Consider the following 15,831-nt stretch of genomic DNA (forward strand, 5'->3'; position numbering starts at 1 on the left):
CCACACGCACATCTTTTCTTCTTTTTTTTTGTAAATTTAAAGCAAGCTGCAATACAACAAATCACACTCAATCCAATACAACAATATGTACAGGGTTTTTTTTTCTGGCATTTTGGAACAATATTAATGAGCACTTGACTGACGTTGCTGCCTGAGACTGGAGGCAGAACGATCAAGTTTTACTGCAGTTTAGGTGTGCAGGATTAACCGTTTGATTTTTAGTCGTGTGCTGTCTTTTTTTTTTTTTTTTTAAGTCATGATTTTTTAAATTTTTTTTTATGAAGAGACAGAAAATGGCCGCCACTGTTTCTCAAACAAACATAATTCTTGTTAAGAGTTACTGGAAATCTCCTTATTATTGTCATATGTACAGCAGATTGAATGGTACGGTGAACACGTTGGTTACACGCCTTCTTATGCACCCCAAAAAAAGAGAATAAATAAAAACCGATCAGAAACTCGAATGAGTCAAAAAAAGATCTCTGGACTACGGAGCCAGGCAGCATATGAACCAACCCTCCTCACATCCACAGTACAACCAAGTCCATCTGTAACCTCTGCAGCTTCCTTGCTTCATCTCTTCCACATCACCCTTTCTCCCTCTTCATTTCCTTTCATCTGCACCCCTGACACTCGAGCTATGATTTTTACCCAAGTTTCCCTCTCTCTTTCTTTCTTCCTTTCTTTCTTTCTTTCTTTGACTCTCTCCTCCTCCTCTTGTTCTCCCTCCCAGCCGTGCGCCCTCAGACGTAGGGCAGGATGCCGTAGACGAACAGGGCCATGATGGCGGCGCTGAACAGGCCAGCCACAGGCACTGTGACGAACCACGCCAGGAAGATGTTCCTGAAGAGGCGCCAGTCCACCGCCTTCTGGGAGCGGATCCAACCAACAGCCACAACTGAGCCCACCTGGAGGCCGCAGCCAGGGAGGGAGAAAGAAAACAATCAGCAGCAGCAGAGAACAAAATATTTAAAGTTGGCAGAGTCAAAGAGGCTGTGAAGAGCTGCAGGTTGTTCAGGCTTTTCTTGTGCTGAACATTTCAGATAATGTCAGTTTGTTTTTATAGGCATCTGTGTTCCTGCCTACTTCTTATATATACACTGAATGTTTAGCCATAGTACTTGACAGGTGTGTGAACTTATGTTTGTTGCCTGGCTTTGCCACAGAGAGTATTTTTTTTTTTACAAACTTAAAGGGTACCTTTGGTATTTTCAATCTGGACCCTAATTTCACATATTTTTGCGGTTAGGTGACATTTGGGAATTGGGATTTTGAAATTGGTCCATTATTGAGTGACAGGGTTGCAACTGGCAGTGGGCAACACTTGGGGCATTTGTGCACCGTCAATTTACATCCATTTAAAGTGCTTGTTTGTGTCACTGACAGGCTCAGATAAATATTCTAAGTGTCTGACAACATCATGGAAAGGATCCCAACAAAATAAAACTCACAAAAACCACCTTAGTTTGTCTCTTCAATTACCAAGGCACAAAGGCACGAAAGTAGCGCCCAGCCCCCGACCTTGTATTTTCCAGGCGGTTAAAGGTGTGGCATTTGTATGGCCCCTAATTTCCAGGGCTGGTACCTGCAGTTATTCCACAGGCTAGTTAATAACATGTCAGACAGGAAATCCAAAGTGTGGGATTTGCCTATCATTCGTCAACTACAAACATCACGCATCATCTGAAACATGGAAGTAGGTACATGCCTATTAGCCACTTAGCACAATCATTACTGCTTTGCCGACAGCGTCATTAACAGGCGGCTCGCTCAGTGTGTGACGTGCACTTGTAGATAAAATATAGGCCTATATTAATGAAGGTTCATTAGTACGGTTTTGTATTTCTCTGTAATGTAGCACAGTGTTAACAATGTTACTGATACTATTCTTTCTCACACCTTCAACTCAAACCATTGTGTTGCCCCACCCAAAATATATCATTTAATAATTAAATTAATATCGTAAACATGCGGACGACTAGTCGACTAATGACTCTAAATGACGACTATTTGTTGACTAGGAACATTCTTAGTCGGGAGCAGCCCTAGTTGAAATAAAAAAAATAAAATATGCTAAAATTACACACTAAAATTACTATTTATTTATCTAAATGGAGCCTGGTGGGTTTGGTGATGGCATTTTTGGGCTGTTTCTGGTCGAACAAAAAGGATCTTACTCTTTAACAAAAAGGCCAGCCTCTGTAGGAATTTTCTCCATAATGTTTTCAGACACCTATAATAACAATGTGAGCCTGTCAGTGGCAAAAACAAGCACTTCTAGTGGACGTACACTGCATTGCAGACTGTTTTTCCACTGCCGTCTGCAGCGCCCACCTCAATACTGGACCAATTTCCAAAGTTGTTGCTCCTATTAGTCACTGTGACACAAAATTATGGGAAAATAGGGTCAAAATACAAAATACAGAACTTACCCTTTAGTTAAAAGTATGGAAATTATATTATCAGCAAATGTATTTAAAGTATCAAAAAAAATACTCAGAGAACAATTTCATATATTTTTAGGACTCTAATCTATAGGAATGTATATCTTGTGATGATAACACTTGAGTAAATGTACTTAGTTACATTCCCCCACTGATTATAGTTGAGCAGGTCAAAAAGATCTACATGTCAAGTACAAAAAAAAACAGGTGAATATCTAAACAGAAAAGCCTGTAAACAACCGTCAGCTCCTCAAGAACAGTGTTAGTCAGAGCAAGCCTTTATAAAATTACTACGACCTAAGTTTAGTTCTTGGTTGTTGATGTCTGAAATCAGCAGTTCTGGTGAATAAGTATTTTTTGTTAGAGTTTTTTTTTAGCTAATTTCATAATTTCTGCTGATGTCAGACATCCACAAACGAACTCTTCTCTCACCTTCTTTCAAGTCTTTAAATCCAAGTAGTACTGAATGAGAATTAATTTTGGAGAAGACACATTTCAGACAGCTCAGTGTGCTGGAGTGGCATGTGCAGTGACTGGTTCCAGCTCTGTTTGTGACGCTGCAGGTGGGCGGGAGTTAGACTGTGCCTGCTCTTATACGGCCAGGGAAACACGAGATGCCTTCTGTCACACTCACGACTAAATGTGGAAGGTCAACAGAGACCAGTGTCGTTTGTGGTCGATAATTCAGTCTTACTCAAAGTTACACTGGTGCCAGGCTGCACAAAAATATCTTTAGGGAAGGAAATGATGTAGGCTGACTGTCTTTTTCTTCATTTGGATAATTAGCATTATTCTAAAAGCCTGTGAGGAGCAATACCTTAACTTTGTGATCAAGATGTCTGTTTAAAGCCTATTGTAGTATTTCAGGCATGCAGCAGCAAAGCCTGAACTCAGCATGACCTCCATGTTTGTGCTGCTGACTGCCTGCAGAGCTCTTGAAACAATGAGTCACTGCACATAATCTCACCAGGGCTGGGCATCAATTCAGTTTGATCTGCACAGAAGTAAAGGAGCCAAGTAACATAAAAGAAAACGGATGAACTGAATGGATGCCCGTCACTGCTCAGACACACTCACACTCTCTCTGGGAGATGTTTACAGATGTTGTCGGCTACTTTCCGAAAAACTTCAACGCCACTTCAAACTGACCTTTAATTAATTAGTTTATCTTTAAAACTCTGATTTCGTCCGACAACATCTGCGCATCTGCCTGACACAGTCGCTAAATCAAATCACCACCACAACAATATGCCTCTAACCATCAGTAGATTTAGCTTTTGTGGCATAGCAGGTAATTATCCAAGGTTTTAGGGAAGCGAATAGGGTATGTGGAGGTGAGAAGTGAAGATAGGGCATGGGTGATGAGGATGTTGTTTAGATAAATTGATCACCAGCAATTAAATACCAGTTTTGAGTCTTGTGCAGTTTCCCTTCAGCAGACTGATTTTAAAATATTAATCTAATGTTTAAACATGATGCAGCTAGTATGTAGTTAAATTGTATCCCTCGTTTTGACCTGTGTCACCATGTGTAACTTTCCCTCTTCCAATACAAGCTACCAATTTGAAGGTGTCCGTTAGATATGTGGCTACAGCTAGCAGCCAGTTAGCTTAGCACAGAGACTGTAAATAGGGGAAAGTTACAAAATGTGCCTCCAAGCACCTTTACACCTCACTAATTGACGGCTTGTTTAATCCGTACAAAAACTGAAGTGTAAAAATGATTTCACGGGGGGTTATGTATGCGCCACACAATTTCATGGCCGAGAGCAGTAACTTCCTCAGGTCTCCACTGGTTGCCTGGAAACTGCTCAGACCCAATGAAGAGTCTGGCACATAACATCCCTGAAAGGATGTTTTTAGCAATCTTTTTGTATGGATTAACCAAATGACAGAGCTCAAGGTTGGTCTTAATGGAAATTCTGTTCCGTCAAAAAAGGAATCTGACTACAGAAAAATGTCATACTTCAAATCTAATTAGGAAAAAAATGTGAAAAATTTGGCTACATGAAAAAAGGGGAAAGAAATAGAAAACAAAAATCTCAGAATGCTACATCCTTGGGAATCTCTCTGCTTTCAAAAATACAGTTCAACAGTTTTAAACTTGTGATATGCTGCTCTGTATCTAATAAGCTTGCATCAAATTAAAATTTTTCATACATACGTCTTTTTAGGAAAAACCTTGAGGGTTTGCCGACTGGAGGAAAACTGCAGGTTAGGTCAAAACAGCAACTTCGGGAGTTGTGATTGGCTTTGGCAATTGACAGCTACAGGTGAAGCCATGAAGTGGCTTCACTACCAATGACACCAATACCTTGCAGTGGGTGGAGCTTATTGGGATGCCCACATTTGATGCAACAAGCACTGTTAGCGCACTCATTACTTCAATGCAAAATCCGCTGTGAAGACAGATGAGTGGAGAGACATAGAGAAAGATGGAGAGGGAGAGGTAAAAAAAGTGGAAAACAAGTGTGGCAGGTGGGGTCGGGGGAGGAGGAGGCTGGTGGTGGGGGGTGGGGACGGGGCAGGGTGGGGGGAGTCTGCTTGCAGCCAAGCACAGGAGGGTGGAGGACCCACACACCAAACCATGCCAGTGCTGAGAGGGCAAAATGGAAGAGAGATGGTGGAAATGAAACAGAGCATGAGACCCCATGTTGATGGAGAGGGGTTGGGGCTGGAGGGGTCCGTCGTGTCTTCCAATGTGCCTGGATCCAATGTTCCTGAAAAGAAACAGGGGAGAGGGGCTGCACACGGCTGCCTGGGGCTGTCCGCAGCGGGCTGGGCACGGCTCAGATTGTTTGATTGTCTTTTGATGCAGTGAAAGGAATCTGAACTTTGCTCACACAACCAGGGAACAGCCATTGACTCAGATTGTCTGTCATAAATATGGTCATAAACGAGATTATCTGACTGCAAGACTATTTGATTTGGACTAAAGTGGTGTGTGTGTTTCCAACCCGAAGCCCTGGGTGGCAGTGTGAGCTCCCTGTCCCCTGGAAATGCCTGTGAGGGAGTTGAGAGGCCAGCTGGAGGCCCACTCAGTCATACCTTGCAGTGCGTGGTACTGACAGGGATTCCGATATTGGAAGCTAACACGACTGTGAGTGCAGAAGCCAGTTCAATAGTGAATCCACTGTGGAGGAGGGAGGGAGGGGAGAGGAGGAGGGGGAGGGAACAAAGAGACATCCTTCATTGTAATGTCTGGGATGTGCTGCTGATGGCACGGTCCACGTTAACAGAAATACCACAGTTAGGACATTCAACAGCTCTTTAAAGTACCCTCAACACACACACACAGGAAGCAAAGTATACAGTAATCATACTCTTATCTCTCTCTGAAACACACACACACACACACACACACACACACACACACAAAAAGACAGCATTTCTATCAGGTCCTAAGTATGGTTACATGTGTTGCACAGTTGTGTGTGTTTCTGCCTTGTGCTGACTAGGAGACACTTCATCTGACGCCATGCTCTGTTTCCAGAACATAATTCGCACTTTGATACCAGACGCACTAGAAGAGAAAATGATTTTTAGACATCTAACCCCGCCATCCCATCATTTGCCCACTCCCTTGGGATGTTAAGTTAAAGACTGTAGTTGAGTTATTAAGACAGAACAAGAGAGAAAAATGAAGAGAAACTGAGTGAGAAAGCAACTTGACACTGAATAACTAGCTGCTGCTTCTTTAATTGAAATTACGTGCTAAATAAAAAAAATATAGCAGCAAATGAAACTATCAGCGACACTGAGGTAAGGATCTGGGCACAGACACTGTTCAGACTTAATCAGTCATGAACAGCGAGGGCCAATAACTTTCACAGCAGTGTTCTGACGATTTGTCTTGAGCCAATCTTGAAAATCACTTGAACCCATCTGTAAGAGGCCGTTTGTCCTCACTGCGTGTGAAAAAATAATTAAGACTGGTGCATGATGTCCTGGCAGGCTGGAAGGTTCAAGACGGTGACCAGGGAATGGCAAAGTTGGTTTAAATCTGGCTGGGGATATTTGCTGTATCTCTCTCTCTCTCTCTACTCATTTCCTGCCAGGTCTTCACTGAATACTCTCGAGCAAAGTCAGACAAAAATCATCAAAAATGTCACCAAGACCAAGTCATAACCGGACCAGACAAGACAAGACAAGACCAAGATTTTGAGGAGTGGAGAGTAAGTCAAGGCCAAAGTATGAGCCCAACACTACGTTACACACGATAAAATGTGGAACATGCAAACCATAGGCACTTTGCAAACTGATCTGACAGATCCACATTCCCATAGAAACACCTACAGAAACCAAATGAGGATTCTTCTTCACAAGTGCATCATGAGAAAATGTCTTGATAAAATAATCAAAAGGCCATGCAGGGGTGATTTTATATGTGGGAATCTTTCTTTTATTATCTGTGAGGAGTGGAAATCAACTTAACCATCTCCCAATGCTCATTTTTCTACAGACTATTTAGTGACATCTCTTGAAATTAGTCCTTTTTGTCCGAGACCAAGACAAGACTGAGTAAAAGTGCAGTCAACACTGAGACAAGACCTTCAATAAGTGGCCCTGAAACTCATCATCCGTGTGTAACTTTGATCAGAAACTGTGAATGGGGCTTTTGATTTTCTAATTTTCCTACTGCGACGAGTCCAACTATCCTCTGTGAAAAAGGCCAGACGATCAGCAAATAGCAGTCTTTCTGAAGACAGGTCATATTTTGTCACCAGAGCAGAGCAGAGCAGACGCCACTCAATCCACCTCTAACTCCTACTGTAAACATTTGTGGAGCGGGCCAATTATATAAGTGTGCCACACGGGATGAGCTCATCACAAAGAGACGTGGCGAGGCCAGTTAGCCCTGAGGCAGCGTGTCTCTGAGACAGTTCAACAGCAGCGCTGGCCAGAATGATGAAAATCCATATTTCAAGTTTCAAGTAAAAACAGTTTCACTGCTGCGACACACTGAAGTGTTCAAGTGTCCTCTGCGCCTGCGAGAATATATGCTCAGCCACAGTGCTCTGACACACAACTCCACCTACACACCCACACAGACACACTCTGCTGTCCTTGCCCCCAAAACAAACTTCTTTGTCAGACTGATGCATGGAAACAGACACTGGAGGAAAGAGAGCTTTAGAACAGTGAACCAGAGCAAATTTGTCTTTGAGTCCTGGCAAAAGCCTAAGCTGGTGATGGAAAGAGGGTGATTAAGAACGAAAAAAAGGAGGCACACAGCAAGAGAGAGGGGGCAAAAGAAGGAGAAATGAAGAAAGAGGGAGAAGTAATGAGAGCGAGAACAATCGCGGGGCTTTGGGGGGAAGAGAGGGAAAGATTTAGAAGTGAGACGGCGATAAAAAACAAGACATAAAAATGCAGCGAGGAGAAAATGGGAAGGAATGAAGGAAGGGAAAGAGTGAGGGCAAGGAGGAGAAGAAGAGGGTTAACCGCAAAAATAGAGATTTACAGGAGGGCAATAGAAAAAGAAGGAGGAGGACGGAGGGGGAAAAAGAAAAGTGAAAAAGAAGGAGTCAGGCTGGCGTCCCTCCCTGCGGTTGGAGAAGAGAGGCCAGGGTTCCCACTGTGGCTTTGCCCCTCCCTCACCCTTCCTGCTCTACTTCTCTTCATCCAGTATGCCAAACAACTTCCTGTTACCCTGTGTGATGTTCCTGCCAGGCAACAGAGTACACACACACACACACACACACACACACACACACAAAACTGGCTGGAACAATTAGACCTTAATATACGTGCACGCACACATACAGTACATTCACCACATAACGACCTGCAGGCACAAAGCCGAGCTTTCTCCAGCTGACATGATACACACAAACATCCCTAAGGTATGCATGCACACACACTCTTCAGCTAGCGCGTGGGAGGACGAGGGGACAGCAAGAGAAGGATACAGAAAGAGAGAGATCGATCTCAAGGACAGAGGAGCAGCGGTAGTTAAGGATGCGTGATGTCCGCTGCTTAGGTTGTGGGACGAAGTGTACCCTCAGGCTTTATGTGCTGTGGTCCAAAAGACTACTTATTTATTCATGTTTATTATATAATAAGTCAAAGGGTAAAGGAGGAATGTAGAGTCTATGGCTCCTACTTCATTCTCTATGCAAAGGGCTATTAAAGAGAAAATTAATGCAGATGATTTATGCACAGAGCAGTAGAGAATTAGTTCTGGAGAAGTTTAAGTTCAAGTATGACTGTGTGACTGCTGTCTAAATTATATTATTCAATTAAGAGATTGTGATATATTGATTATTAAAGGAACAGTGTGCAGGATATAGTGGCATCTAGTGGTGAGGATTGCAGATTGCAACCAGCTAAAACTTCTTCCAGTTAGAATTCCCTCAGTGTTCATTGCTCAGGAGGTTTTTACCACGAGCCAAATTATCCGCAGAGGTCTCCTCCTCTCATAAACAATCAGACCAGGTGATTAAAACCAGTAAAAACACTGAATAAAACAGTTTAACGTTACAAATCTGTGCGATGTCTGTCGTGCCAATCTATGCGACAGTGTTGGAGAAACAGATGTGCCGCTAGCTCAGCTCCCGCTAAAGTGTGCTCACTTTTTTTCTGATCCTTTCAGGGGGGGTTTTACCAGGAGTCGAATTATCCGCTGCTAAATCCAACATGAAAACACACACATCTAAAGCCATTATTTGGTTTATGCGTTCTGACTGATTCTCATTTTCAGGTGATTATACACTATATACTATACATTACACACACAAGAAAATTCAATTATATCCCCCCTAAATCCTACACACTGGACCTTTAAATAGATTAACATAGGTTTTCCCCATAGATGTAAAAACAGGAGAGAAAATATCCTTTTAAAAAAGTCTGCCCTGTGGTTGAGAAATATTATAATTCACATTTATGCTTTTCCAGGTGCAGCTGTCAGAGAAAACCCAAGTGCAACACTGCAATCACAGTAAAATGTGTTTTGCCTGCAGCTGCAGCTCTATTTGGGAAGTCGACAGTGGTTAATTAGTGCACGCTGGAGACAAACACCCTTGATTAGTCAGATAAATTTACTGTACCTGTAGACAGGGAGCATTCGAGGCAACAGGGCAGGTGCTTTAAATGTGACTGTGCTGCCATGTGGATTCATCAATGTCAGCTGAATAATGTGTTCAGTAACATTTAACAGCCTTATTTACGACATTGTGTGTGCACATCAACACTTACCCGGACGGCTGTTGAACTGGGCGGACCTGTGTGTGTCGGCATGCCGAGGCTTTTTGGAACAAGATGGAAAGTTCACCTCCGCCTCTCTCTCATCAGAAATTTTCTTTTTCACTCATTTTTATAATACAAACACAGACACACACACACACCATTCTACCCACTCTCCCATTGGGGGCTTTCTCACCTTGAGGGGGTGATGGGAGTCAGGTCTTTGCCCATGGTCTGGATGACGCGGCGGCCCCACACCCACAGACCGGCGCAGATGCCTAAACCACCGTAAAACAGCAGCCAGATGGGAGTGGCAGCATCCTGCATCACACCGCCCTGGTCGTAAATCATCCACAGCGCCACCAGGGGCCCGATGGCATTACTGCGAAGGTGAGAAAACAGATTATGGCCTCAGGCAGCTCTTCAAGTATTTATGCTCGGCTGAACATCAAGGACAAAATGATGTAGCAGAAAAAAGCTGGTGCAGAAAAATTACCTGCGTGTAATCTAATCAGACAAAAAGCTTCAGGAATAGCAAAATATATGATCAATAATATGACAAGTGTCTTTATGGGATGTTGCGTATTCTGTGAGCAGCAGGAGGCAGCACCTGACATCGTTGCCTCCGTGGGCGAAGGAGCCGAAGCAGGCGGTGAGGATCTGTAGGAAGTGGAAGAGCAAGAACACCTCAGGCTTATCCTTCTCCTCATGGTCCTCCTCGGCCAAGTCGTCCAGAGGCATCGGAGCTGGAGCCCCTTCTTCTTCCACCCCCTCCAGCTCCGTGGCCAGCTTCATCTCCACCCCACCTTCCTCTGCCTCGATCTCAGCCTCCGCCACAGCGTTACAGTACGACGAGTAGCTGTCGTAGCGTACCCTCTTCTTGGAGTAGGACACACTGTTGCTCCTGCCGCCTCCCTCTCCTACCAGCTTTTCACTGTCATCGCGTGACTCTGTGCGCATGAGCGGCTGGACGGGCATGCCACATATGGCTGCTGTGTAGCAGGTGTAGCTGTTGTTGCGCCGCAGCAGGCGATAATTGTTGTCTGGCGGGCCGGCGTTGGAGCCGGAGCGATCGCTGTCATCCATGCGGCCCAGGTGGATTTTGTGAAGCAGGTCTTTGTACAGGCCTGAGTCCTTGTGCACTGTGTGGTACACCTGGCCATCGCTGCGCATGTGGCCGTCGAAGCTGAAGCTGCCATTAGAGATGGGTGACTTGAGGCAGCCGTTGGTCATTGAGTGGGTCCGGCCTAAAGGAGAGCAGACGAAGAGGTGATGCACAGTGTTTATGACTTAAGGAGAAGCTGGATTTCTAAATTTGGCACTGTAAAAGGGACACTTCTGTATTTTTCAGCCCTGATGTAGTGACCAAAGTGACTCATGGGCCACTGAAGTGTCTTTTAGTTTAACCAGAAACACCCAAAATTGCCATCGTCAAACCCACCAGACTCCATTCTTACTCTTTATTAAAAAGGTTAATCTCTGTGCGGATCCTTTCCATAATGTTGTCAGACACTTAGAATAATAATCTGATCCCATCAGTGGCAAAACAAGCACTTTAATGGATGTAAACTGGTAGTGCACAATTCCTCTGAGTGGTTACACTGCAGCCTGTTTCACTGCTGCTGGCTGCAGCCCTCTCGCTCAATACTGGACCAATTTAAAAAATTGCTCCCATTAGTCACTTAGACACTAAAACATGGGAAAATAGGGTCCAGGTTGAAAAATACATAAGGTTCTCTTTCAGGCCAAGAGGGATCAATCAAGGAAAATATAAAGGAATGGTCATGATGACAGTGACAGCGTTGGAGGAGCCAGAGTTTGGTGTCAGTTCGAAGTCATTGGGGCAGGCACTGCAAATAACACTTTAAGCCACCATATATTTATCGTTTCAACTTTGAAAATCCTTCCACCAGAGTAAGTATCACATTTCAAAATGTCAGTGAGCATCGTGTTGTGTGTGTGTTTTAATCTGTTGGAGGGATTTTTCAGTCAAAGTTGAAAGAACGGAGATATGATAGGATAAAGTGTGATTTGCAGTACCCGCCCAATTGACTTCAATAGAACTGACACCAAACTCTGGCTGCTCGAACGCTGTCACTGTCATTATATTTTCCTTGAGATCAGTGAGGAACTAGACTTGCAGCCATTTTTAGAGGGTTCAGTTCATTCTTTTTTTTTTTTAGGCTAAAAATGTCCTTTTTTTGTACTGAAAATTTGAAACTAAATCTTTTTAACTCAATGATGGGTTAAGAATTAATTATTGGATTTTAGTTGCAATTCAAAATTCTCTTGTAGAGTCACCAGACAGATCAGTCAATTGTAAATAAAGAACTAGAATCAGGGTGGCTGCAGACATTTTGGAAATGAAGCATGTTATACTAGAGAAGAGCTGTGCAACTTGTTTTTCATTGAATTACAACAAAAAAAGTTGTGCGACCTCATGCTCATTAAAGTCATTTCAATCACCATTAATGTTACAGTTTAGCTTAGTCCAAGTTTTCTTTCTAAAAATAATAATAATCCAAGTTTACCGTACACCCTGCCATTTGGCAGGACGTTGCCTCCATTAGCCAGGCTGGTGAGCTCTCCGCTGGAGTCACGGGTGTTTCGATCACTGCTGCCCCCGGTAAGCGGCAACACGGCCTCATCTGTGCCCTTGGCCCCTGGTAGCTCTTTAAAGACAGGGCTCTCCTCCTCCTCTTCAGGTATCTTGTCCAGACTCTCGTCAGAGATCCTGGACAGAGCCTGCTCCTTCTTTAAACGACCTGGAGGACATTAAGTGAGTTTAGAGAGCATCCCGAAAAGTGCTAATCAGAAGAAAAACATCACAATTGTATTTACATGTTGGGCTTATATTTTCATGTGTCATTTACAGTATGATAGTGAAACATACAAAATTCAAATGCTGATAGAAAAAACTGAGGCTTTGCTGAAAAGTATCTGGGTGATTTCCAATTAGGGCAAGCTGATGAAATCTGGAGTTTCATAAGTAAATCACTCATTTGGCACAAAGATCAATTGTTTTCAATATTATTTTTTCATGCATGTTTTTGCTGAAACTGCATCGATCCTCTGCATTAATATCAAGTATAATCATAATAAGAAAAAGTCTGGTTTCAGGTCACAAACAGAAAACTATGCAGCAACATTCCACAAACACAATGAAAGCCATCAGCTGATCCAAACTAATCCCAGTGCTGACAGACCTGACGCCCCTCCGACTCCTCAAACCGCCAACAGCCACAAAACAAACACATGAACTCAGTTATCGCCTGCCTCACCTTGCTGGATGCAGTAATATCCAGATTAGGACCGATAACATCACCGATAAGCATCACAGGCATTCAGAGGTCATGACACGTTGAGCAACAGGTCAAGTCTGCCGTGCCCGTGTGCAGGGTCAGAGGAAACGTTCGAGAAACATTTCATCTATTTTAAGCCTTGATGTGGATGTTACCGCTTCAATAACAGCACTTTTTCATTTAGTTTGTGGTTGATAAATCCACAAAGACCGTGTAATATTATCTTTGTTTTATAATTTCATATCAGGATTAATCATGTCTTTGGGAATATGACAGGCATCTCTATCTATAAAGATTTAGTGGAGTGATGACGTCCTGGGCAGATAAGTCAAACTACTTCTGTGTGTGTTGTAATCCAAACTTCTCTGTTCTTTGTTGTGACAGACAGTCCGGCTGCAAGTACATGGTGGTGCATGGGAGTCCCTGTGTGTGTGTGTGTGTGTGTGTATCCCACTGGCTAGCTAATCATCACCTCTCGGCGGGGCACTCATACTGATCACTCTGCCCCAACCCACGGTGGTGGAACGGTGTTGCAGAAGCCTAACGCCCACCCTCTAGTTGCCCCACCATTAACTCTGTCAGCACTGTTGCCACCGTTAGCACCATTAGCATGGTTAGCTGCTAGCCTCCAGCTACACCAGTCTCCATGTTGAGAACTGTTTGCAGACAACTTGAACCAGACTGGTGATGCAATCACTCCAGCCGCAATAAAGCAATCTGCTACTTAAGGCGAATGTTTTGCCAGGGGTGTAAAGTGAGAGACTAATGGCCCCTTCCCTCCTTTCTACCCCCCTACTTCCAGCCACCTTGCTCTGACCATACTCATCTTCAAACTCAGCCTTCATTTTGGTCTTAAGTTTTGTGACTGCATCTTGGTCGGGTGCAACAAAATCAGTCTACAGGGAGACAAACATATAAACACCTGGCTTCTGTGGTAGTTCCTGCTACAATAGATGCGTCCAAGACCACATTTTGCCGTGATGACACACACACACACACAGACTCACAAGGTAAAAACAATACCAGTCGTTGTGACGTTGTCGCAGCTCTGCATGTCTTACACAGCTTTGGCTTGCTGCAGTAAACAGAAGCTCTCATTTATCCTGCATGACATTAAGTTAAATTTAACAGACAGGCTGCTTTGCTTATGTCCAGCACTCTCTCAGATATTCCACCAACTGCTCTTTCCACTGTTGTATTTAATGTGTTGTGTGTTTTAAACGCCGTCTGCTTCGCTGCAGGCCGATTTTCCCATTAGGGAAACAATTCCTAACGTTGATCTGAAAGCTTTCTACACTGCGGGCTATGATCTTAACCCCTTGCATCTGGCCAAATAGCCGTACGCCTAAAATAAATCTGAGTGTCTAAGGAAAGCAACTGGAGCACTACACAGAGTTCAGAGGGTTTCTTTAGTGGCTTTAGTGGCTCTGGCAGAGGCCAGCCAGAAAACACATCCGCTGGCATTGCTCGCTGGGTGTCAGAGCACAGAGTGTGCAAACGGAGGCTGAGGCTCTCTTGTAAGGCCCGGGTGAGAGTGTCAGGCTTTCACATGGCGTGAGAACGACTGGACACACACACAGACACACACACGCAGATACCTACTTGCTATTTTCCTCCTCATCCAGGGACAGACGAATATCCAGACCAAAGCTGCACAGATCAGCGACTCAGCTAAAGTGATGAGGAAAATGGCCCACACTGGCAGCATCTCTAACCCGAGCACTGCAATTAATGAACACACACACACACACACATGGGTGTAAGAAAATAACACCTTGCAGGTAGTTTCCAAGTATTATAATCAACTTATACTCTTGTCACACCTTTGAAAGGAATTTGCAGCAAGCAAACGACATTGGCACGGTGAGCCGTTACGACTGACACGATAATTTGATCGTACATTGGTGTCAGACTGAATAAACTAACATAATAATCTCTTTTAGAAATAACTGCCCTGCAGCACTTACATGGGGCTCCAGTGTACAAGATGGAGAATGTGTTGATCCCAATGGTGGTGGCATAGAAGAGGGGCAGCGCTCGCAGGCCGTTGGGGACAGAGTCATCCTATAGAGCAAAAACACAGATGGATTTTTAGTACAGTTGTTAATATGATGATGAAAGAGTTAAAGCTTATGCTTGACTGATGGGTCATTCTAACTGTTAATTAATCTTTAGTTTAATTTCATGGTGATATGATGTGTTCACATTGTGTCATTTGTTTTAGAAAATCCAAGCAAATTTCTAAAAAAAAAAAAAAAAAAAATTTACATGCGAATGTTTCAAGTCAGCCTTTGTGCCAAATTTAAGAACATTCCCTCAAGATGTTGAGATATCGCGTTTGCAAGAATGAGACAGACAAGGTCACAGTGACCTTGACCTTAGACCACAAAATTCTAATCTGTTTATTCTTAAGTCCAAGGCAGACTTTGCGCCAAATTTAAGAACATTCCCTCAAGATTAGGGATGCACCGAATATTCGGTAACCGAATACATTCGGCCGAATATTGCAAAAAAACACACATTCGGTATTCAGTGGAATAAGTTAAAAGCAAGGCCGAATAATAGCGGCATTTTGATAACGCAATCAAACGGCATGCCGTGACGGGCGGAATAAAATGTCAGCAGTGTGGCGATCCGTCCCTCACTGCACTTGCATTTGTGACTAAAAATAGTTTTGAGCGAGCAAAATAGGCTTAAATCATTCAGCACGCTGTGTGAGCAGCCTACAGATTTCAACCAGCAGCAGAAAGGAAAGGCGAATCCCACCGATTGTGGGTTGAACGGGGGTCATAGACACAGACAGTAACGTTAATGTATTCCTGTCAAATACGGCGGCCATTGGCTTACCAGGCGACGGAGAAGTCGGTTCCAATAATATCCTCTTCTTGGTGTCATGAC

At 43.7% G+C, this 15,831-nt stretch overlaps 1 protein-coding gene across 5 annotated transcripts in view; it reads right to left on the bottom strand.

Moving 5' to 3' along the window:
• Nucleotides 1-225: 225 nt before the first annotated feature.
• slc20a2 (solute carrier family 20 member 2) overlaps nucleotides 226-15,831 on the bottom strand; it is a 59,137-nt gene continuing 43,531 nt past the window's right edge. For all 5 annotated transcript variants that reach the window (XM_049579027.1, XM_049579028.1, XM_049579031.1 and 2 more), the window contains exons 5-11: nucleotides 14,901-14,997; nucleotides 14,536-14,655; nucleotides 12,163-12,396; nucleotides 10,242-10,878; nucleotides 9,828-10,013; nucleotides 5,492-5,576; nucleotides 226-908 (exon numbers count right to left, since the gene is read on the bottom strand). In XM_049579027.1, coding sequence (XP_049434984.1) covers nucleotides 744-908; nucleotides 5,492-5,576; nucleotides 9,828-10,013; nucleotides 10,242-10,878; nucleotides 12,163-12,396; nucleotides 14,536-14,655; nucleotides 14,901-14,997 — 1,524 coding nt within the window. In that variant the 3' untranslated portion in view covers nucleotides 226-743. The remainder of the gene's footprint in view (nucleotides 909-5,491; nucleotides 5,577-9,827; nucleotides 10,014-10,241; nucleotides 10,879-12,162; nucleotides 12,397-14,535; nucleotides 14,656-14,900; nucleotides 14,998-15,831) is intronic.

The sequence above is a fragment of the Epinephelus fuscoguttatus genome, linkage group LG6 (genome assembly GCF_011397635.1).
Source record: "Epinephelus fuscoguttatus linkage group LG6, E.fuscoguttatus.final_Chr_v1".
Classification (NCBI taxonomy): domain Eukaryota; kingdom Metazoa; phylum Chordata; class Actinopteri; order Perciformes; family Serranidae; genus Epinephelus; species Epinephelus fuscoguttatus.